General features: G+C 50.4%; 1 protein-coding gene and 1 long non-coding RNA gene across 2 annotated transcripts in view; one reads left to right on the top strand and one right to left on the bottom strand.

Annotated features, from left to right (window-relative positions):
• KIAA1755 (KIAA1755 ortholog) overlaps positions 1 to 9,933 on the top strand; it is a 35,435-nt gene extending 25,502 nt beyond the window's left edge. Inside the window, exons 11-14 of the mRNA XM_010975235.3 lie at positions 562 to 700; positions 1,914 to 2,036; positions 2,707 to 2,928; positions 6,873 to 9,933. Of these exons, the coding sequence (XP_010973537.2) occupies positions 562 to 700; positions 1,914 to 2,036; positions 2,707 to 2,928; positions 6,873 to 7,574 (1,186 nt within the window). The 3' untranslated portion in view covers positions 7,575 to 9,933. The remainder of the gene's footprint in view (positions 1 to 561; positions 701 to 1,913; positions 2,037 to 2,706; positions 2,929 to 6,872) is intronic.
• On the bottom strand, positions 6,093 to 12,533 carry LOC116147386 (uncharacterized). Its single transcript, XR_004130928.2, has 4 exons — positions 12,098 to 12,533; positions 9,896 to 10,044; positions 6,975 to 7,067; positions 6,093 to 6,686 (listed from the first exon to the last, which is right to left on the bottom strand). It is a non-coding gene; the product is annotated as an uncharacterized LOC116147386 (long non-coding RNA).
• Between the last annotated feature and the right edge of the window lie 11,210 nt (positions 12,534 to 23,743).

Consider the following 23,743-nt stretch of genomic DNA (forward strand, 5'->3'; position numbering starts at 1 on the left):
GGTTTGCACTGATGTCCAGGCCGCACTCAGAGACAGGCTTGGTTGGCCTGGGTTGGGGAGGGGCCTGGGCTTTGAGATTTTTGAAGCTCCCAGAGCAAGTTCTAATGTGTAGCCAGGGTTGAGAGCCAGAGGGTTAGATCATTTAATTCTCACAAGCACCCTATGAAGGGGTTCTGTTATCCCCACTGTTCATAGCTGAGAAAACGGGGATACAGAAAGGGTGAGAAGTTTGCACGAGCTCCTAGTACTAGAAGATAGCAGGGCTGGAATTTGAACCTAGATCTGTCCAGCTTGGCTCACATCTTCCCAGGGAAAGGGAGGGTCATTTGGTTTCTTGCTGTGTCCTCTGGTCTTCCCAGTCCCATGGAAGGCCAAGACTGAGGCCCAGAGAGGTGTAAGGACCTGCCCAAGGTCACACAGCAAGTCAGCAGCTGTAACATGCAGGCCAGGGCCACAGAGTTGTTGGGCGTCAGGGAGGCAGGTCTATGCTGAGCAGGAGCACTGGGGGTGGGGGATGGGGGCAAGCACCTGGGTTTTCTCTCATCCTCCCTGGCCTCCCAGGAGCCACCTGGCTGAAGCTGCTGCTCTGTACAGCCTCGTGGATGAGCAGCTGCATGTCCTTGTCACCGCGTCCAACCATCTCCTGAGGAGGCTGGAGCTCCGGGTCCGCCTGGGCCGCCTGGAGGCTGCCATCCACCAGGTGAGAGAGGAGGCTGGCCCAGGGACGTGGGGGCTTCTGCCTGCTCTGGACCCTGCCCCAGCCAGGGGCTTTGCTCTGGTGTAAGGACACCAGGCTGTGCGAGAGCCAGGCAGTCATTCTCAGGACCTGGCCCCGGACATGCACCCCGTAAGCTTAGTGGGTGAAGACAGAGCTCCAGAAGCTGTATTTATTAAATGCCAGCTTTGTGCCAGGCCCTGGGTCAGAGCCTTTGCTTACATCACTGCCTTCCAACCTCACCCCTGACCAGTGATGTGGGAATGATGCTAGGGTTTCTCCTACTCACTGATAAGGAAACAGGCTGGCAGACATGATGTCACCTGCCCGTGGTCGCACACCTGGCGACCACTCTGTCCAATGGCCAGTGCCTGGAACCAACGCATTTCTTCACGGGCTGGGCCGTGGAGCCCAGCGTGCCGGAGCCAGATGGCCTGGGTTCCAGTCCCGGCTCCAGCACTTACTAGTGGTGTGAATCTAAATGGGTTATTAAACCTCAGTCTCCTCATCTGTTAAATGGGGAATAATGTTAGTGCCCACTACATGGGCTTTGTGAGGATAAGCTGGGTGATGCTCCTCGAGACACCCCAGAATATGAAGAGAACTTCTGTTTGTGGGGGCAAGAGCCATCTTACCCTCTCTGTCCCTCTTCGAATCCTCACACCTACTTCATTTTGCCACAGAATAGACTGAAGCCCAGAAAAGGGGAGTGGTTTGCCCAGTTCGCTCGGTGAGTTCACTGCAGGCCCATGCACCTTCCTCTATAGCAAGCAGCTTTCTCCCTTTTGCTGTTTGCATGCCCCTAGGGACAGGGAGCTCATCACTCCTGAGGCTGCCCCTCTTATGGCTGGGCAGCACTCAGTGGTTAGAGTCAGCCCGAATTTACCATCCTGTGACTTCATTCTGACAAGTATGCATGGAGGGCCTACTATGCACATGGCTCTGGCTTTCTAGGGTCCCACTTAGGGAACCCTCTCTCCTTGAGTTATTTGAAGAACATGACAGTGCACACCCTCCCCCAGCTGTCTCTTTTCTCCTCCCCAGAACTGGGAGCACTTCAGTCCAGGCCAGTGGGCACAGGTCTAGCCCCTGAATGACTGAGGACAGGAAGACCTCAGCCTCCCAGGAAGGCGGGTAGCTGGCCAATGGATGTCTCTGCAGTAGCCCCTCATGCGCAAACCTCCCTCCCCTGCCCCAGGTCGGCAACTGGATAGAGCAGGAAGGAAACCGGTGCCTGCAGGTGCTGACCCCCAAGGACGGAAGCTTGGAGACAGTGGAGAAAGCCCATGCAGAGTTTGAGGACTTCTTCCTTCAGGCTGCGGTGCGTTCCTGAAACGAGAAGCAGGATGGGAGCAGATGGAGAGGACAGGGCAGGGGGTGGCACTGCTGGGCACAGGTGAGGGGGTGGGAGAGTGCAAGAAATCTTCCCAAGACAGGGAGGAGAGCAGCTTGGATCACAAAGTGTTCAGCTTAGATATCGTTTCCTCCAGAAGTCTTCCTGACTACCAAGTCCAAAGATGATCAATCTCAGAATCCCTGGAGGATTTCTTAAAATACACATTCCAGAATCCTATTCTAGTCCTGCTGAATCAGCGTCAGAGAGCAGGGGCAGGAATCTGCATCCTGGATGTGCTGGGTCCTGGGACACAGGGTGATTCAGCCTCTGTTACAGCCCTCTGGGAACTCCCAGGCCAGTGATGGGTATAGGTGGGGGACCAACAGGGAAATAACCAGAAAGGGAGAACTGTGGGGACACAGATGAGGAGCCTCTAATTCAGACCCTAAGGTTGGGGAGTTTTTCCGGAAGGAGGTGACACCAAGCAGAGTCCCAGCTGGGCAAAGTGAACCCAGGGCTCCCATTTTATAGATGAAAAAACTGAGGCTCAGGAAGTCTCATAACTCAGCAGCGGGGCAGCAGGAGGTTCTTGACCTCTTGGGGAGACCTCAGCCTAGCTGTGAGCTGAGTAGACACCCCCTCCCTCCCTGCTCAGGCCCAGTACCGCCATGGCCTGGAGCTGTCCAAGGAGGCGGCCCAGCTGGGAGCTGCAGCCCGAGGGTCCGGGGAGGCAGGAGGGACGGAGCTTCCGGAGCTGGTAGCCTTCTCCTTCACCCAGCGGGCCTTCCAGGCTAAGCTGACCCACTTCTACATGGCAGCTGAGCGGCAACGCACCGACCTGGAGACCCTGCTCCACCTCCACCACTTCTGTAAGAAGGTGAGCCCGGGCGTCCCAGGTCCCACCCGCATAGATTCCCCCGCCCCTGCCATCAGCACCTAGGAGGTAGGGTGGGGACAGGGAGTGGCGAAGACGCAGCCCCAGGCTCTTTGCCTGATTCACACCCCAGCCCCACGATGGGGAGAAAGCATGACCTGCATTTTCCAGAAGCGAAACAAGGTTTGAGAGGTTAAGTTACCCTCCTAAACCAGGCCTGGCTGATCCCTGTCCCCAGCTTGTCCCGCAATACCAGGCAGCCTCCCCGTGACCTGGACATAAACTCTCAAAGGACTCTCAAAAATCACCTGCTTCTTAAATGTTGGGATTAAGGGCAGAGCCTGGGGATTTCCATAAGTTGGGTCAAACCTATAGACTTTTCCTCTATACACAGACCTTTGCAGACAACTTCACGGGGTCCAGACCAGGCTAAGAACCTTGATCTTGTCCCACTCCTCTGTTGCAGAGTTGGGAAAACAGGTTCAGAGAAGGGCCATCACTTAGCCAAGGGCACACAGCAAGCCAAGCACCATTCTTGTACGCTTTCCCATGCCCCACCTTGAGCCGTGCAGATGGGGGGGGGTGGGACGCAGCTGGGAAAGGAGGGACAGCTGGCTGAGGACGGGCCCTGAGGCTGCTCTGAGCCCCTTCAGAACAGAGGCCTCAGTCCTCGCCATGAATTCAGAGTTTGGCCACGAGGGAGGAGGAGAGGGTCAGGTTTCTGGGACAACGGTTCAGGGGAGGGTGGGCAGAGGTGAGGTAGGAGGCAAGAAGAAGGCCATCACTTTGCATCTGTTGTCCCTTGGCAACTCAGTGTGGCAAGGTTGATCTGCCTCATTTCACAGATGAGGAAGCTGAGGCCCACAGGGGAAGTACCTTGCCCAAGGCCACACAGTTAGAGGAAAGAACAGCTAGAATTTGAACCCAGATGCATCCATATGTTATGTTCTTCGCCAAAGGGGAGCGGGGAGTGACAGTTCCCATGTCCAAGCAGGCAAGCTGATGATGGTGACAGAGATTAGGTGACTATTAGGGGGTAGCCCATGTTACTGACACTGTACTCCACGCCAGACCCTCCAAACCCTGCCTGATTTAATTCTCACCATCTCTTTCTGAGGGAGGAGCACCAGCGTTGTTTCTATTTTACAGATGAAGAAACTAAGGCCCAAAGAGGAAAGTGGCTTGCTCAAGGTCCCCCAGAGGGCCGGTGGTCGGGCAGGATTTGACTTAAGAGTCCCACCCCCCACACCTCCTAAATCCCTTTGGCCAAATCCTGCATTTTTCCTGCTGGGGAAACTGAGGCCTAGGTGGGCCAGGGAGCAGCTGGCGGGAGCTGTACCCAGATGAGATGAGAGCACACACTGCTGGCCTGGGCCCTCTGCCCTCAGCTGCCCCGGAGTGTGGGAAGAGCCTGACCCCAGCCTCCCAGCTGTCAGGCCAGCCAGCACACAGGGGACGAGAACACAGTATGCTTCGGCGGCAGGGAGAGGAATGCCGGTCAACTCCCGCCTGGGGCGCTGGGAGGACAGGCCCAGGCTGCTCTCTGTCTCCCTGGGGAGGCTGGCAAGGGAGGCAGATGTGGGCAGAGGCAGTGACAGTTCCCCAGCTCCTACCTATTCAGAGATTAGAGAGAGAGACAGTAGCAGGATCTGAGACGTAGAGTCAGGGCTGTGCCTGCCCAGGCTGTGTGACCTCAACAGCCGTCTTCACTGCTCTGGGCCTCAGTTCCTCGTCACTGGTAATGATAGTGATGATGATGATGATGATGATGATGATGATGATGATGATGATGATGATGATAATAATAGTAGTAGTAGTAGTAATAACAACAACAACAACAATAGCAACCAATGCTTATGTACAGAGTTCTTATTATATACCAGGCCCTGTTCTAGCCATTTCATACAATTTTATTGTCACACCAACCCTGTGAGGCAGGAAACACAGAGAAGTCAAGTAACCCACCCAGGGTCACACAACTAGGAAGCGGCATTGCTGAGATTCAGACCCAGGTCATCTGGCTCTAGTGCTGGCCTTGCAAGGTAGTGAGAGAATTAAATTCAGTGTGGGCACCCTCCTGCCCCTATCCCGGGCTTTGTTCAAATTGGAAATTATTATTTTTAACACCCACATTATTATTACCATTAAGAGGAGGAGGAGTCATGCCTCATGGGTTAAGAGTATCTGGAAGCTTCTCTCCCTTGTTTACTAATTTTAGCCAATTTCAGCCCCCTTGGCCTTCCCTGGAGAAACCAAACCAGCTGCAGCTCTGAGGCCTTTGCACAGGCTGTTCCCTCAGCCTGGAAAACTCTTCCCCTCGAGGGGCTGGCTTCTTGCCTTTTGTATGACTCAGCTCACAAGTCCCTTCTTCACAGAGGCCCTTCCTGACCTCCGAGCACCTGCCCCTTATCTGCCTTCACCCTGTGCTGACGACTGCATGACGCTCTTTGTAATCCAAGATTATCCTGTTGCTTCATCACCTGCTCACCTGTCCCTTATCTGTCACCTGTGAGCTGGGCTCCCCGAGGCAGGGAAGGGGTCTGACTGGGTCCTGTTCTACTGCAGCACCCAGCACAGGGTCAGCCTCCAGAGGAGCTGGGTAACCGGCCCAGTGAATGGAGGAGGAGTGAGGAGGCCCAGGAGGAAGGAAGGCTGGGGTACGTGTGCCAGGGCGGAGTCTGTGGCAGGCCTTACAGGACAGGAGGGGGCGGCCTTGACCCTGAGTCCCACCTTGGCCATCTCTCGCTATTCCACCGGCCCCTTCTCCTCTCTGGCCCTGAATTGTAATCCGCACAACAAGGGGTTGGGCAAGATGATTTCCGACGAGCCTCTGACCAGCTCAGCCTGGAAGATCCAGTCCCAGACAGACAGACAGGACGGCTCAGTGCTGGGCTCAGCCCCAGCGGCTGGCGGCAGCTTTGGCACTAAATAATAATAACCCGACTGTGCCGCTAACGGAGATTTATAGAGCCCTTTCCCAGCCGTGAGCTCAGTGTGCTTCCGCGAATATGAAGCCATTTATCTAAAGACAAGTTCCCTTAATCCGCGGAAAGATGGTTTCCTCGGAGAAAATGGTTCTCCAATCCTCACCGCCTAACAGCTCGCTGTCGGCTTCTAAATTAATGGAGAGAAAGATTATGTTTTTCACGAGCTGCTGGGAACGTGTTGGCTCCTTTGCAGCCTACAGACATTTTGTGGGTGAAGTGGGGACAGGCAGTATTCCCCAAATGGGGCAGAGGCCAGGCCGGAGTGAGGAGGCCTCCGGGCCTGGGCTGGCTGACAGTCTCGCTGTGTGACTGCAAGGGCACTGCCCTGCCTGGGCCAGTTTCTCCTGTGCAAGGTGATGCTTGGAAGATACCCTCTTGGAGGCTGGACAGAGCTGAGTTCAAATCCCAGCTCCTCCTCAACTTGCAGTGTGACCTGGGGCAAGTGATGTCATGTTTCTGAGCCTCAGTTTCCTCCTCTGCAAAATGGGCTGCTGGTTCAGTGTGATCATATATGAGACGCACAGAGCCTAGCAAACAGTCAGTACTCCATACACAGCAGCTGGACTCCTCCCTGTGCACCACGTATAAAGGAATTCCTACAGTCTGAGAATCCAAGTTTTCAGCTCTCAAATTTTCCTGATTATCTAGCACAATTTACCGAGGGAGAAACACCCCTAAAGAGGTCCTTGCTGGCCCAGAATTCTATGAGACTGTGCCTGAAGATCTCAAGGATGTTGGGCCTGTATCCTGGTGGGCGCTGGAGGGCGGTATTGCCTGGGGAAGAGAGGGAAATAGTGTCATCATCGTCAGCGCAGAAAATCGCGACCACGTTGATTGGGCGTTTATTATCAATTCAGCCTCCCAATGCTTATTCTCCAAGCCCCGCCCCCACCGATCTGCTTGGAGAGGCACATTGCTGTCCCCACAGAGCCCCCACCTCCCTCTCTTTTTGTCTCCCAGGTGACCTGGTTCCACATGGACTGTCAGGACCTGATGGCCCAACTCAGGCTTGGCAAGGCCCAAAAGGCCAGCCCTGGGGACCAGCGCCGCCTCCACCGTTACCTGCAGCGCCTGGCGTCTGAGTTCCCTGCTGAGAAGCTCACGGCCGTGGGGCTGCAGGTGGCCTCTCTGAGCCAGGAGGGCGTGGGCCGGGACCTGTGGGAGGAGGCCCGGGTGAGACATGAGGAGATCCAGACCCTCCTGAAGAAGGCACTGGCCCACTGTCCATGCCCAGCAGGCCCCACTGCCCACCTGGCATGCCTGGAACTCAGAGGGGTGGCCATCAAGGGCCAGGGGCTGGAAGGAGAAGTCACTTGCAAGGGAAGACGGGACCTGCCACTCCAGAACTCACCGGGCCTGGATCATTCACCAAAATCCTGTTGGCCTCCTTGGGCGCCCAGACGGGGACAGAACAGAAATTTCCGGGCAGACCCTCCACCCCAGGAAGCTGGCCAGGCTGTTGAGGCTGGTGAAGGTAAAAGCATCCCCAGGCCCCTCGATTCTGCCCCCGAGCGTTTTCTGGCCACCCTCTTCTCCTGGCAGCGGCTCCCCAGGCAGAGTCAAATCCCCCGTCCCCCTGGGGGCAGCTTCTCCTCAGAGGGGACAGACTCACAGACGTCTCTGGAAGACTCACCACAGACAAGTCCTCCCGCGTCCCTCTAGCTGGGAGCGCCTGTCAATCACACCAGGCTCCCAGGTCAGGGGTGGCTGGGGTGGGGCCCAGCTACAGAGAAAGCTGGGGAGCCCTGGACGATCCATCGAGACTTGGCCACTGAGTTTGGCCTGTGCTGGGAAGACAAGTCCCGCACCTGCTCCCGGCCCCCGGAACGTCCAGGAAGACCTGACTCCACACATTCAGAAGAGTGAGAGTGGAGGTTGGCGCAGGATGCGGTAGAGTGTGGGATTGGCTCCAAAACCCCAAACTCTCACTGTGGAAAGAGCTATGGTACAGACCCTTCCAGAGGTCTCGGATGTGTGCAGGCCAGACGCCCACCTGGAATTCAGGGATATGCGAGCTTGCTTTTGGGGCACGAGGGGCAGGTTGCCCTCATACGGAACACCAAGTGGGCAGACTGGACAGTGGCTTCTTGTCTTAAGGTCCCATGAAACAGACCCTAGACAAGGATTCGAGTGTGCATTTATTTGGCAGGGATCCCAGGAGCCACTGGTGAAGGAGCAGGGAGGCGAGGCTGGGAAGGATGTAAAGGGTGTGCTGTCAAGCAGATTACCGCATGTAATTTTTTCGCTGTCACCACTGGCCTCGGGCAAAGCGAATCACCTGCTGGAGGCCAGTGAGTACGCAAGGGATGGGGAAGGGCGGTGGACTGTCTGCTGCGTCTCTGCTGTGTCATTTGGCTCCTCCAACTGCCATGGGCCATCAGTCGTGAGTTCAAGGAACCCCAGAGAGGACCCCCTCCCTCTCCCATGATCTCTGTCTTCTCCTCCTCCTCACCACGGCTCCTTAGAGCCTCCATCCACTCTCCCCACCCTCAAGCCCCCTCTCAATTTAGGCACAGTCTCTGGTGCCCAGTGTCATCGTGTTCTGCTGTGGTTGAGACTGGGAGTGGGGGCAGTCTCCATCCAGCAGGTGGTGTGGGGAGACAGTGGGAAAAGGCCTTTTCACCTCTGATCTCAGAGCATTTGGAAGACAGAGAGCCTTTCCCACTGCCCAGAGTGACCCTGGCTAGCGCCTCCCCTGAATGTCATCATCCTGAGAGTGTGCGCCCCCTGCCTCTGCCTTAGGATGAGACCAAGATGACTTCTGGCAGCCTAGCCCTAGAATTTTCCTGGCTCCGGGGAGAGGGTGTGGCACACATCCTCCCACAAAATGAGGAGGCAGAAGGAGAGGGAGGCAGGACCAGAGCGGGCCAGGGAGGACAAAGAGGGTTTCTCAGGAGTCTCCTTGGCAGAGAGAGCCGCACAAACCTCAACGCCCAAAATGTCTTCAGGAATCTTCCAAGACTGAATATTTCGTCAAGAGTAGTCTGGGGCCTGTCTGTCTCAGAACCACAGGCAGAGCTCATCAAAGGTAGCTTCCTAGGAGATCCCACCCCAGATAATTAAAATCAGACCCTTGGGGACAGGGGTGGCTAGAATCTGCATCTGTAACCAACTACTCGGGTATAACCCATGCAACACAGTGAGGTGGGGGTGCCGTTGGGAAACGCTTGGGGCTGAGGTCTGAGCCGGCCCCCCGCCCGGAGCCAGCTCTGATGCTCCCGTTCCACTCTCCTGCCTTCTGTCCACACAGGCCTGAGGATGCAGGAGGCATTTGATCAGCCCATCTCCAGCCATGCCTATTGCCTCAGAGGGGGGCCAAAGTCTCTTAAAATGCTGTTGCTGTAGCAACAGCATCCAGCCAGTGGGGACCACAGGCAGGGAGCCAGGGTACCTGGGGTGCAAGTATGAAAACTGACTTCTAAGAGACTACAGCTACATCTAGGGATAAGGGGGGTTCAAGCACAGTGTGGATAATCCAAGAATCCTTGGGAGGGAGGGGTCCCTGAAGCCATCTTATGCATCTCTCTGTCTCCAAAAGAGCCAAGCCTCAACAACCTGTCTACTCACAGGAGCCCATGGAGGAGGAGGGGATGCAGAAATGAAATATAATAATATTAATAGCGAACATTTACTCTACATTTTCTTTGTGCCTGGCTTGGTGCTAAGCCCTTTATAAACTTGGTAGGGCTTGTTGCATTTTTCACAACAATCTGATGAAACCAATACTAATTTCACCCCATTTTACTGAGGAGGAAACTGACACTCAGAGAAGTCAAGGTGATACCTTGCCTAGTGTTATGTAGCGAGTGGCCAAGCTAGTACTTGATACAACACTGATGCTCTGGACTCACCCTCAGACAAACCTGGGCTAATCACTGGTTCTGCAGTGGCCACGGGCTTTGTCCCCTCAGCAGTCCTGCTATGCCTGGACTGTGCCCAGGGGCTTGGGCTGGGCAGGGCTTGGCCCTTTGGGCAGTGCTTACCCTGGCCTCCTGTACCCAAGGCAGTGTGGCGCAGAGGTCAGTCACATGGTTCTGGAGTCGGATGGACAGGTCCCCAGCCCAGGCTCCGTGACTTACAGGCTGAGTTCTTGGCCAAGATATGCCCCGTCCCTGCGCCTTGGTTCCCTCACCTGTAAAATGAGAATCATCAGACCCCAGAGGCTTGCTGTGAGTATTAAATGAGTTAATATGCGGAAAGCCTTAAAAAGGCCCCTGGACCACAGTAAGTGCTCATTAAATGGTATGTAGTATTATACTTTGGCTCCAGCCCAGCCAGCCTGTGCTTTCATTATCCAACAAATCAAGGAAGACATTTCTCCAGAGGCCACCAATGAATTCCCAAAGAGTTTTTCGCTCTTTGAATCATGTAGATTACCTCATTAGCTTTCAGGATTCCCCAGTTGTCTCTCAAAGGCCAAAGAAACCCAACTGATTGACTTTTGCCCTGACCTGCCCATGGAGGGGGCATGGCGTGGCCTCCGCAAAAGATTCCCACTGACCCCCAGAGGCTGCGCTGAGGAGATGGCGGTGTGTCTCTTCGTCGGATCTTTTAAGAAAGTTTGCAGCCTGTTCTGGTGGGAAGAATTTGGGGCTGATAGGGGACCCCACGTCTGCCAGTGACATGACTGGGAATAGCCCACAGTGATGGGAGCCCCCTTTTCAAGCTCCAGGGGTTGGTGGGCAAGGGGTGTTGTTAGGAGGAGTATGGCCTGGGAGCCAGGGACCTTTTGTGACACTTCTGCCCTGTTGCTGACTGCCTGTGTGACCCCAGGCAGGTTGCTTCCCCTTTCTGGCTCTCAGTTTATCTTATCTGTCCAAACAGGTCATTGAATGGTTAAGGATCTTTCTCATCTTTGGAATCAGAGAAACCGGCCTTCGAATCCTAACAGCCTGGTGACCCTGAGCAGACGGCTGACTCTCAGTTTTCCCCATCTATCTAATGGGTTTGTTAAGGATACTGGGCCAGGATAAGAAAGGATCCCTGAGCTCTACACAGGCCTTTTCCTCTCCAGAGGGGTGGCCATCATGTGAAGTCTGAGAAGTCCACTGGGCAATAGCTTGGGGCAGAGATAGGACTGAGCCCAAATAAAAGTTTAGGCAGTTTGCAGTTTACAGTTTACAAAGTACTTTTTTGTCCATTCATTTCTTCACCTGGTATTCCCTACAACCCTGAGGGCACAGAAGTCATACTCTAGGATGTCTCCATTTTACAGCTGAGAAGATTGAAGACTGGAGAGAGAGGTGATGTGCCCAAGGTCACACAGCAGGAAAAGGCCTAGAGAAGGGGAAACCTCAGATCCGGGCCTCATTCTGGTCCATGCCAAATCCTGGAGAGCAGATGTCGGCCATTCTGAGGTGGGCACCCCACATCCTCATGCCTTCAAGTCACCCACACCAAACCCAGACAGGGAAGCTGGCCAGGGTCAGGGCATAGGCTGCCCTCATGAAACTGAGATATTCTGTTCTCTGTGAGCTGTGAACTGGCTTCCAGCCCAGAACAAAACCATTAGGCCTGAAACCCCACCCTCTCCCAGTTGCAAAATAGCTCTCTGAGGCCAAGCCAGTGGGCCCCCTAGAGAATAAACAAGTCCTCTGGCTGGGCAGCAGGACCCTTGGATCCCATCCCCTCAGGTCTGGGGCATGATGGGGACCTGGAAGAATCACTGCACTTCCTTAGGCCTCATTTTCTCCTTCTGTGAAATGGGGGGATTGGGCATGACCAGGGATGGCAAACTGATGTGGTCTGGCCTGTGGAACTCCTGATCTACCCTCCCAGTTCTGCCTCCCTCTCTATGCACTGACCATCCATCCAGGCGCCCAGGCTGGAAACCTACAAGTTGTCCTTGAACTTCCCCACAGCTCCTAAATCCATGCCCTCTAATCTCTCCTTAATCTATTTCTCTCTCCCTCCAGCTTCCCACCCTTATCCCACCCTCCATCCCCTCTCCCCTGGACCATTGTAACAGCATCCTTGAGGGTCTTCTTGTAGCCACGTGGGCCCTTTTATCCATCCTCCACACAGAGAGGGACCTTTGCAAAATGTAAAATGATGACAGTCCCCACTTAACACAGCCCAGTGGACCCCATGGCTCTCCAAATGACCCCCACCCCGTCCATGGCTGTGATCTACAAAGCTCTGTGTGGTCAGGTCTCTGTGGTCAGACCACTGTAGCCTCTCCTTACCCCAATCTCCAGGTTCTCTGAGTTCCAGCAACACGGACTGCCTTTTAGTTCCTCAGCCATTCCAAGCCCTTTCTGAGGTCTAGTTCCCCTAGAAGCGGACCTGGCAATGAGGATTCAGGTGCAGGTGATTTGCTGAAGAGGCGATCATGAGAGAAACCATGGGAAGAGGGAAACAGGATGGAGAAACGAAGGAAGCCAAGGTGTAATTCCAGACCAAGGCTCAACCTCGCCTGATCACAAGAGGAGCTCTGGAGGGTATTTTTATTCCTCCGAGGCGCTGCACAAACTCCTACCTCCCAAAGCAGAGTCCAGGAACTCTAGGGCAGTGTTTGGAGAAGGGTTGCAGGTGTGGACTGAAGAAGATAATATTCTGAATACAAGTATACAGCAAGCTCTCACCACTAAACTTTAATAGGTAAAGGATGTGAACAGGCATTTCTCCAAAGAAAGTACACAACATGCCAATAAGCTTTTGAAAAGATGCTCAACATCATTAATCATCAAGGAAATGCAAATGAAAACCGCAACGAGATACCACTTCACATATCCTAGGATGGCTAGAATTTTAAAAGTCCAGTAATAAGTATTGACAAGAAGGTGGAGAAATTGGAACCCTCATGCGTTGCTGGTGGGAATGTAAAATAATGCAGCTGCTCTGGAAAACAGTTTGGTAGGTCTTCAAATGGTTAAACATCCAAGTTACCATATGACCCAGCAATTCCACTCCTAGCTATATACCCCAGAGAAATGCAAACATATGTCCATAAAAATTTCTACATAAGGTTTGTAGTAGAATTATGCATCATAGTGCAAAGGTAGAAGCAACCCAAATAATGGTCAACCAGTGAATGGATAAACAAACTGTAGTATATCCACACAATGGGATATTATTCAGCCATGAAAAAGAATTAAGTCACCTTCTAACTTATTCTGTGAAGTAAGCATTATCCTGATACCAAAGCCAGATAAATTTTTCACAAAAAGAAAATTATAGACCAATATACCTTATGAATCTAGATGCAAAAATCCTCAACAAAATACTAGCAAACCAAACACAATAGCACATTAAAAGAATTATACAGTGTAACCAAGTGGGATTTCTCCTGAGAATGCAAAGGCAGTTAAACACAAGAAAATCAATCATATTAATAGAATGAAGGGAGAAAAACAGGATCATCTCAATTGCAGAAAAGACATTTGACAAAGTATAACAGCCTTTCATGATTAAAAACAAACAGAAAAGAACAAAAACAAGAACAAGAAAAACTAGGACTAAAAGGGAACTTAACGTGATCAATGACATTTATGAAAAACCCACAACTAAGATCAAACTCAGTGGTGGAAGACTGCAAGCTCTCCCCCTAGGATCAGGAGCCACACAGGATGCCTTTTCACCACTGCTATTCAACATTGTACTGAAGTTCTAGACAAGAAAATTAGGCAAGAAAAAGAAATAGAAATCATCCAATTAGACAAGAAAAAGAACAATTAGCCGCCCCCACTCAAAGAAAGAAAAGGTATCCAAAATGGAAAGGAAGAAATAAAGTTGTTTATACTCACAGATGACATGATTCTGTGCATAGATAATGCCAAATAATCCACAAGAAAGCTACTAGAGCTAATAGATTCAGCAAAGTTGCGGTCAACTTTGCAATCAACACACAAAAGTTGTGTTTTTACACATCAGCAATGGACAATCTGAAAAAGGAATTAAGAATGCAATTTCATTTCCAAAAGCATCTAAAAGAATAAAATACTTAGGAATAAATTTAACCAAGGAGGTAAGAGACTGATACAACACGAACTATAAAACATTGCTGAAAGAAATTAAGCAAGACCTAAATTATTGGAAAAACATTGTGTCCATGGGTAGGAAGACTTAACATTGTTAAAATGTCAATGCTACCCAAAGCAATCCCGATTCAACATAATCTCTATCCAAATTCCAACAGCCTCTTTTGCAGACATAGAAAAGCTGACTCTCAAATTCATGCAGGATTGCAAGAGGCCCCAAGTAGCCAAAATAACTTGAAAAAGAAGAACTTGGAGGAGTCTCAGTTTCCAATTTCAAAACTTACTACAAACTTACAGTAATCAAGAGTGTGCTACTGTCAGAAGAACAGACGGCGAGACAAATGGAATCAGAATAAACCCACACATCTACGGTCAATTGATTTTCAACAAGGGTGCCAAGTCCATTCAATGGGGGAAAGAAAAAGCTCTTAAATGGTGCTGGAACAACTGGGTTTCTACATGTAAAATAATGAAGTTGGACCTCTGCTTCACACCACCTATGACAATTAACTCAACATAGATCAACAACCTGGCAGATTTTATGTTATATATATTTTACCAGAATAAAAATCTTTTTAAGGAAAGAAGTACTGATATTTGTCACAACATGGATGAACCTTGCAAATTTTAGGCCAAATGGAAGAAGCCAGTTATGAGACACTACATATTGTATGCTTCTATTTATATGAAATGTCTGGAAAAGGCAAATCTAGAGAAATGGAATTTGATTAGTGGTTGCTTAGGGCTGGGAGTGTGGAATGGGAGGGTATGAATCCATAAAGAGCAAAGCGGTTTATAAACAAGAAGGTCATGCTGTATCGCGCAGGGAGCTATATTCGGTATCTTGTGGTAACTTATGGTGAAAAAGAATATGAAAACGAATATGTGTATGTTCATGTGTGACTGAAGCATTACGCTGTACACCAGACATTGACACAATATTGTAAGCTGACTATACTTCAATAAAGCAAAGCAGGGTTTTTTTGAGGTCGTGAAAATGTTCCAAAATTGACTACAGTAAAGGTTGCATGTATCTGTGAATATACTAAAAAGTATTGATTTGTATATTTTAAATAAGTGAATTGTATGACATATGAACTATATCTCAATAAATCTTTTCCTTTAAAAAAAAAAAGGTAGACAGAAGCCAGGGGAGGGATGCACAGAAGCAAAAAAATGATCCTAGTTAATCTGGGTGAAGCACTGACAATGTCTACTTATACTCGCTTTCTTGTCTCCCACTTTTCAGTTAGTTAAGCTCCCTTCTCATTTCAGATATCAGCAACAGGGTCAGGCTTTCCTGGCTGCTTTGAAAGAGTCAAAATCCCCCTTTATAAAAACCTTGTAGTTCTCCTTCAGAGCACTTATCTCCATTGCCATTTTGCAATATTTTATTAATGCTCATATTCTCCACTGAACTCTGAGTTTCATGAGAGCAGGAACTGAACCTGCCTGTTCAATGTATCCTTGGCACAGGGAAGAAACTCAACACAATTTGCTAGATGAGTGGATTAATGAATGAATGCCAACTTTGATCAATTAGTAGGGACTGCTTAGAGCACCTGGTTGGCTCAGGAAGAAGACATTCTATGACTGATTAATGATGTCTGCCATGGATGAGGGCAGGGGTAGAGGTAATAGATGTGTCCTAAATTTGCCATCCCTGAGCTACACAGGGCCATGCCCCAGGGTCCCCCATCAGAGGGCGCTCTAAAAGCAGTCTCATCTCCCTCAGTTCCCAGGAGGGGAGTGCTGTTGTCATTCCACCTAGCCTTGATAATCAATCACACAGACACGCGGTGCCCATTAGAATTTGTCACTGAGCCACATCCAGGTGCACCAGGCAGGAGCAACGGGCTCATTTGCATCTCATCTACGTGGAAATTTGCATACGCCTCCACAGCTTTGGCTCCTTGCAATTTTCAAGCTAAAATGTCATTATCACTCCTGTGAAGCCTGTTATTTCTTGATTTCATTCTCCCTGCTCCTCTACCCCGACTCCCTCCTAAGCCCCAGATACTCAAGCCTGGGCTGGAAGAAGGAAATGGATTTGAGCTCTGGTTCTGCTGCTGATTCACTTGTGACTTCCCTCTCTGGGCTGCATCCGTGCTACTGGGAACAGGGACAGGGCTGGTCCTATGGGAGCTGCCCTTTAAGCAGCCACAGGACGGATGCCACAAACAGCCACTCAGGGCTCTCTACGTGAAGCTTCTGATTTCCCACCTTTAAGCCTTTGACCATGCTGTGCCCTTATCCTGGAAAAGCCTTCTCCCTTTTCTATAGGGTGAATGTCCCTCGTCTCATTCTTTAGCTCTCTGCTCATACCGTGTCACAGCCTCTTGGTCATAAACAGGGTGGATGAAGAGATAGACACGTGACCCAAGCTCATCAATAAGGTTTCTTCCCCCAGATTTGGATTTGGGAATCACAGATGCTAGGCATTTTCTGAACTGAGAGTGTAAACTTGAGTTCAAAGGGCCACTGTGTCCAGCTGTGCCATAGAAAGCGGGAAAGTAGTTCTTGGTTGGGGAGGACCAAAACTGATGGGCTGAGAGCCAGGTTCAAGAGACAGAGGCAGCAAAGGTCCTGGTTCCCGGTCCAGCCCCCATCCCCAAGCCTCAGCCCCACAGTCAGACCACCCTGCCTATAATTGGTTCCAACACCCAGCACCCCCGACCCCCGCCTGCTTTCATGCTTCAGCAAGCTCTAGCGCCTTGTGTTCCTTGTGACTGGGATGAAACAATAGGATGGAACGTGAGCTCAGGGACCCCAAAAGGAAGTTTTGTGGCAAACGAATTTGATATTTGACATCTCCAAAAGAACATGGAAGTTGTCATGAAAAGAGAAAGCAGAACATAGAAGAACTTTCTTTTTTGGTGTTTATACCGAGAAAAGCCGGCATCATAAGTTCTTTAGAAACAGGAGCTATGATTTTTTCTTTCTTTTTAAAAAAATTTTGTTGAGGTAGACTTGATTTACAATATTATATAAGTTTCAGGTGTACAACACAGTGATTCACAATTTTTAAATGTTACATTCCACTAGTAATTATTATAAAATATTGGCTATAGTCCCTGTGCTGTACAATACATCCTTGTAGCTTATTTATTTTATACGCAGTAGTTAGTGCCTCTTAATCCCTTCCCCTTATCTTGCCCTCTCTCGTTCCCTCTCCCCACTGGTAACCACTAGTTTGTTCTCTACATCTGTGAGTCTGCTTCTGCTTTATTATGCTCACTAGTTTATGTATTTTTTTGGATTCCACATATAAGTGATATCATACAGTATTTGTCTTTCTTTGTCTGAATTATTTCCCTAAGCATGATACCTTCTAAGTCATCCAAGTTGCTGCAAATGCCAAATTTCATTTTTTTTATCATTGAGTAGTATTCCATTGTGTGTGTGTGTGCGTGTGTGTGTGTGAAACTTTTTTTTATTTATTCACCTGTTGATGGACACTTGAGTTGCTTCCATATTTAGCTACTGTAAATGATGCTGCTATGAATATTGGGGTACGTATATCCTTTTGAATTAATGTTTTCATTTCCTTTGAGAAACAGAAGCTAAGATCTTAATCTTCCAAAGAGCCTGGGCCATGACCCTTCCAGAGGCTACCTCCTCCAGGATGCTCACTCTGATACCCCCATTCAAGTCAGAAAGACCCTCCCACATCTCTAAACCCCACAGCCCTCTGTCTGTCCCTTCATGCCTAGCACTCACTCCCTTAACCTGGCCTTCATTCCCAAGGGACTGTGTGTGACCAGAGGGCAGGGCCCCATCTGAGGCCAGGAGGTCTGCCCACCTTGCTACCTGACACTGTTAATTAATAATAATAAAATGAATACAAAATAACAATGACCTTTTATTTATTGAGCATTTCTTCTGTGCCAGCATTGTTGTGGATGCTTTACCTGGGTTATATCATTTCATCCCTCACAACAGTCCTTTGCGGGTAGGTTGGTTTTATAAAGGAGAAAACCGAGGGTCAGAGAGGTTAGGTAATAGGCCTGAGCTCACACAGCCCATAGAAACAGGACGCAAACCCAGGCAGTCTCATTTCAGAGTATGTGCTCTGACCCTCTACACATAGATTTGATCCTCCCTCCCAGGGGTCCCCTATGATTTGAGGAGTTCTCAAAAATACACCTGCCCCAGAAGTCTTCTGTCCTAGCTTGTGGCTCGTGCCTGAGTGTCTGACATTTGTGCTTCTAATACTTTGAGTTAAGCAATGACCCATCAGTAGGGTACCCAGATATCTGACTCGGACAGTCTCAGTACCTGCTGTCCCCTATAATTATTAATAGCACCCCAAAATGTTCTAGTTTGGACAATAAATTACAAGGTCACCATACCTATCTGGTGCATTTCACTGAAGAACAATGCCCCTCTGGGAACAGAGGGTGGGGATGGCAGTGTTGTGCCCCCCTCACTGCTGAAGAACAAGGCTGGAGCAGGGAGGCAGAGGGTAGGGCAGCGTCAGGGCCACTGGGATGTGGGGATGAGTCATGGGGACCATCTGACCAGCTGAGGTCTGCAGGGAGGGAGCTGCTGGCTCATCCCTGTTCCTCCATCATTCCCACACATCCTGCTCACCCTGGGGAAGGAGCCGTGGGAGGATGTTAGCCAGGGTCCAGCTGCAGCTTCTGCTCTCCACCCTCAACTCCTCCAGAAAGGAGGTGACCTGGTTTTCTCTCTGGACTTCAGTTTGCCCATCTGTTACAATGGGGGAAGTTACTGGCTCTAACTGCTAGGAAGCTGGGATAGGATGGCTGGGGGCTGGGATGCCTGTAGGGCCCACTGCGTCCATACACCTCTCCCCCAATCCCATGAACTCTTACTGACATAGTCACATCTGCCTGGGGCTCCTGGAAGTTCTAGTTGCCAGTGGCCTGAGATAGGAAGCTCCAGCGCACCTGAGCAAGGGCTGGGAATATCCCAGCATTTCCAGCGCTCTCAGGATGGGCCAGTTCCCTCCCTGTAAACGTGCACCTGAGCATGAGGGCTGGGTTTAGGATCTCATCTCACTCAATCTGTTAATCCCTGTAAGTCACATTTCCTCCTTTGGAAAGTGGGGTTGCCAGTAAGAGTTCCTACCCTTCAGGGCTGTCGTGGGGTTGGAGATGCACGTGATGCTCAGCATTGGAGGGCTGTGAGTGGGAGGTGGCATTGTCATTAACAACTCATTTACAGGGGATTCAGAACCCTAAGAGGCCTCTGCAGGACCCTTCAGTGGAACGAGGCAAGGACTAGGGTTTGAGTCCCAGCTGGGCCACTGGTTTACTGTGACCCCAGGCAAGCCCCTCTCATTCTCTAAGCCCCAGATTCTCCTCTCATTGCTGGGGAGGGTATCAGATGGTGGAGGAGGTGGAAGTCTGGACTCATCTGGATCAGGGAACTGTTAATGTACCTGGGGGCTGGTCCGGCTCTTGTATCTCCCCCCAGAATCTCAGCAACCCTGATCTCAATGATTCTTTCCACTCTGCTCATGGCCATGTGACCCTGGGGGTGCCCTTCAGGCGCCCTATTTCAATCACCTGCTCTCTGAGGGTCTCTGCTCTGTGGATCCAGTCCAGAATCCCAGCCCCACCCTCCAGCCCTCAATCCATAACCACATCCTGGGACTCAAGGAAGCATTTCCCAGCTGGTTTTGTCTCAACATTTCCCCATCTGCTTAACCAACTGTCCTGCGAAAGCTGGGGTCACCAGGGCTGATGGATGCTTGGGTGGGGGTTTTGCTTTTGTTTCCTTCAATATTTATAAGGAAAAGGCTTAACAACTCTGACTGTTAATACATTCTTGCTTCAGGAATGGCCCTGGGATTAGCTCTGGAAGGAGACTGAGCATGAGCTGGGTTTGACCAGATCAGGCACAACTGGGTCTGAGGGAGGGGTCTGAGCCACATGGTCTCCCAGTGACAGGGCCAATGAGGCCTTGAACCAGAAGATCCAGGGCCCAGACCCCACTCGGGGGCCCTCACATCATCACATGGGGCAAACTGTAACTTCCCTGGGTGGCCACGACAGCATCTACCATCTCACCTGCTTTTTTTACAGTGTGACCCTGACTTTCCTTCTGTTGAGCAATGAGGTCTGTTTCCTCCCTTTTGTGACTGCTTTGACCAACAGAGCGTGGCCAAAGCAGCTTCCAAAACTAGGTCATAAAAATGCAAATCTACTTGACTCTCTTTGTTACTGGAAGCAATGGGTCTGTTGCTTGGGGTGCTTAGCCAACGAACACACCAAGTATTTTCGATTAAAGCAGAAGCATTTATTACTTGTGATAAGTAAAGAGACAGGGAATTAGCTCTCAAAGCACTGTCTCCCCACATAGCAAGATCAGGGAAGTTTTAAGCTAAGGGTGCATGCATATGCATGGAAGGGTGAGTGTGGTCTTCCACGCAGAGGTGGAGCTCTAGATGAGATTGTGCAGTCAGACAACAGGTTCAAACATACTTTGCCTGTTCAAAAATGGTGGCCATCTCCACCCTCGGGGTGGAGATTTTAGCGTCAAAATGATGCAGCGCTTACTTTAGGTTGACAAACGCCAGACAGTATCTGAGTGAAGCCACGAGGGTCAGCAAAGTTCAGCATCACCATTCCTTAGGCTCCAGTTAGTCTGGTGGTTGAGTGCTCAAGGGGGTCTGGATCCTGCTGAAGGCTCAAGAATGTGCTTCAAGCTGATCTTTATCTTTGAAACAGAACTGGGAGTCTTTAGGATTGATTTATTATCTTGGCTATGGTTACTTCTTTTGCCTGATAACAGTCATTTGTTCCTGCACTTTATTCTTTTTAAAATCATTAATTACTGAGACCTATTCTTTGTTTCCACATGAAGACTTAAGAGGCTACTGGTCACCCTTCTCCTGATCATCAGTAAAGAGAACACAGAAGGGTTCTGAAATTCATGCTCTGGTTCTTACCTGAAGCTTGTCCAGCACGTGTTACAACTTCTCTTATTGCCTGATATTTTATTTCAGCAAGATATGACGTAGTCTGGTTTAACCCCACCCTTTCTTTATTACTGTCTCGCTAATATCTTGGAACCCAGCCACCATGCTATAAGGCAGCCCAAAATAGTCCACATGGAGAGGGACCACCGGGAGGGGCCCTGTGTAGGCGACGGGCCCCACTGAGCTCCTAGCTGACAGCCAGCATCAAACTCCAGACCTGCAAGTGAGGATGCTCCTGCATGACTCCGGCCTCCAGCCACTGAATCACCCTTTAAGTGCTCCCAGCCGACAACATGGATCAGGACAAACTGTCCTGAGCTGTGCCATGTCCAAATTTCTGGCCCACAGAATCAGGGAGCATCATAAATTGGTTGTCTTATACCAGGAAGTTTGGGGTGGTTTGCGATGCAGGGATAGCACCAGAACAGTGGCCTTGCTGGGGGCTGCCCTACCCAAAGTTCTGAGACCTGTCCTCACTGTTGTGGGTCTCAGCCCCCTCTCCTCGCTGAACCTCACTCAGAACCTTACCCAGAACATCTTTTTATTTAGGTAAAGAAACAGTTTCAGGGGGACCAGGGACTTACCTGGGGTCCCACAGCCTTCAGGGGCTAGCTACCCTGTTGCAGGGGAAGCTCTGATTAAACCAGATCTCTTAGAGCAATCCACCAACTTGGCCATGGGGTTGGCCCACTGCCTGTTTTTGTGAATAAAGTTTTATTGTAACAGCCTTCCTTACTCATTTACATAGCTCTTGTGGCTGCTTTCATACTGCAAGAGCACAGTTGTGAGTGGTCCACAAAGGCTAAAACGTTTACTACTGGGCCCTTTACTGAAAGTTTGCCTTCCTTAAAGACTTGTGGAAGCTGCAGCCTCTCCAGGAAGCTCAAACCTCCCCAGGGGACTAGTTGGAAAATTTGCAGCAAAAAGCTCTAAGTTCAACCCTGGGAGACCTGGGTTCTAATCTCCTCCTTCTCTCCAGACCTCCTTCCATAAAATAGAGCAATAGCTGGTCCTGCTTCTGCCAGGTGCAGGGCGGATGGAGCAAGTAATGAGGGTAAAAGCCCTCTGCCTATAAGCCCTGGCACGTGGCGGGGCCCTCAGTCCTGTGAGCACCTGCCCAGCCCCTTCCCTTCCCTCCTTGAGGAGTTTCTGGCTTGCAGGGAGGGGCAAGAACTGAGCTGGAGCCTTCAGAGAAATTAGTTCCTGGGCCCCGTGGCTTCACCTCATTTGTGATGTTAATTGCATAGATTTGCATAATGTGCTCACTGAGGTGTTATTTCACTTGCACATTTAAATCATTTAATCATCTGTGTTTTCCCCCTCTTAATCTTGAGATGCCAAGATGAGGAGGGGGAGGTGAAAGAAAGACAGGAGACTGTAAATGCACTCCCAAATGCAACCCCGATGTTCAACACGCTCTCCATCTCCAATACTGGACTCCAGCCACACTGCCTCAAGCACACCCCTGCCTCAGGACCTTTGCACTTGCCTTCTCCTCGGCTTGGTATACCCTTTCTCCAGATATCCACACAGTTCCCTCTCTCACTTTATTCAGGTGTTTACTGAATATCACCTCTTCAGGGAATAAATACTTCCTTGACCTCCTTGTCTTATTTAGTAGCTTCTATCCTTTTTGCATCTTCCTGTAAAGCACTTGTCACCACTCGACATTGTACATTTGTCTGTTTTTCCCTTGTCAATGCTCTTAACAGAATTCGAGCTTCACAAGGGCAGGGTCTGTTTTTGTGTTACTTTGCTGGTTTTTTGTTTACTCTTGTCTCTCCTAGTGCCTAGAACAGTGCTTGGCACATAGTAGATACGCAGTAAATGTTTGTCAAATTAATGAACACACATCGAAGGCTCAAAGGCCCCAAAAGGATAAGATATGATGACTGCACAGTCACAGTTGCCCAAGGACACACCCTGAGGCACTGTCAGCCGAGTCCAGGACTCAGGTTTGCTACCAGTGAGGCCAGGCTTTCTCCAGAAGTGGAGTTGTTTCTGGAAGTGCTCTCGAAACCCTGACCCCAGGTCAGCCTCCCCCTGGGGGCTGACATGTCCTGGGCAGGCAAGAACAGCCGTCTGGGGTTTGGGCCGAGGGAGTCTGTACTAGCAGCCTTCTGGGGAACTGGGCAGTTGTTTTGCAACCCGAGTGTCATCTGTGGCAAAACTCAGCGGTCAGACTGATAAGCCCCGAGGTCCCACTCTGACCACAAAGGGCACGAGAAGGAAGGCTCTGGGTCACAGGAACAGAGGTCACTGAGATTCCTGAGAAGATTGCTGTTTCCTCTTCTCAGTGGATATTTTGAGCCGAGAATCAGAGCTGGAAATTCAAGCCTCCTCTGTACCATTGTACAGATGAGGAAACTGAGGCTTAGCCCAGGGAATTGGCTTGTCTGAGTGTCCTGAGCAGGATTCACCTCCTAAAAGAGCTCCTGGGTGGAGAGGCCTTGATTGAGGAAGCTTCGGGCACTGTTCCCACTGCCTGTGTTGCATTCCTTCCTCCTCCAGAGCCTCCTCAGATGTCACTTCCTCCAGGAAACCCTCACTGATACCCGGGCCTGGGATATAGTAGGTGGGCGAACAAATGTTTGGTGAACGAATGAATGAATGAAGACATCAAGCCACCCTCAGATTTACCATCTAAGTTGGTAGCTCAGATGTCAGCGGGGTGGGGATACAACTGCTCATTGTAGGTTTATCTGGTTGGGGGTTTCATTTCATTTTCGGTTTTTCTTTTTCTAAGGAAATGGTTTCAGTCCCCAGGGGCCCTGTCGTAGCTCTCTCATTACCAGGAAATCATGGGCCCTGGCATCATGGGAACATGTGGCTGGTCCTGGGGAAGCTACTGACACCCTCCCCTTTGGGGTTTTCCCAGCACACACTGCACTCTCTTTGAGCCT

Source organism: Camelus dromedarius, chromosome 18 (genome assembly GCF_036321535.1).
Source record: "Camelus dromedarius isolate mCamDro1 chromosome 18, mCamDro1.pat, whole genome shotgun sequence".
Taxonomy (NCBI): domain Eukaryota; kingdom Metazoa; phylum Chordata; class Mammalia; order Artiodactyla; family Camelidae; genus Camelus; species Camelus dromedarius.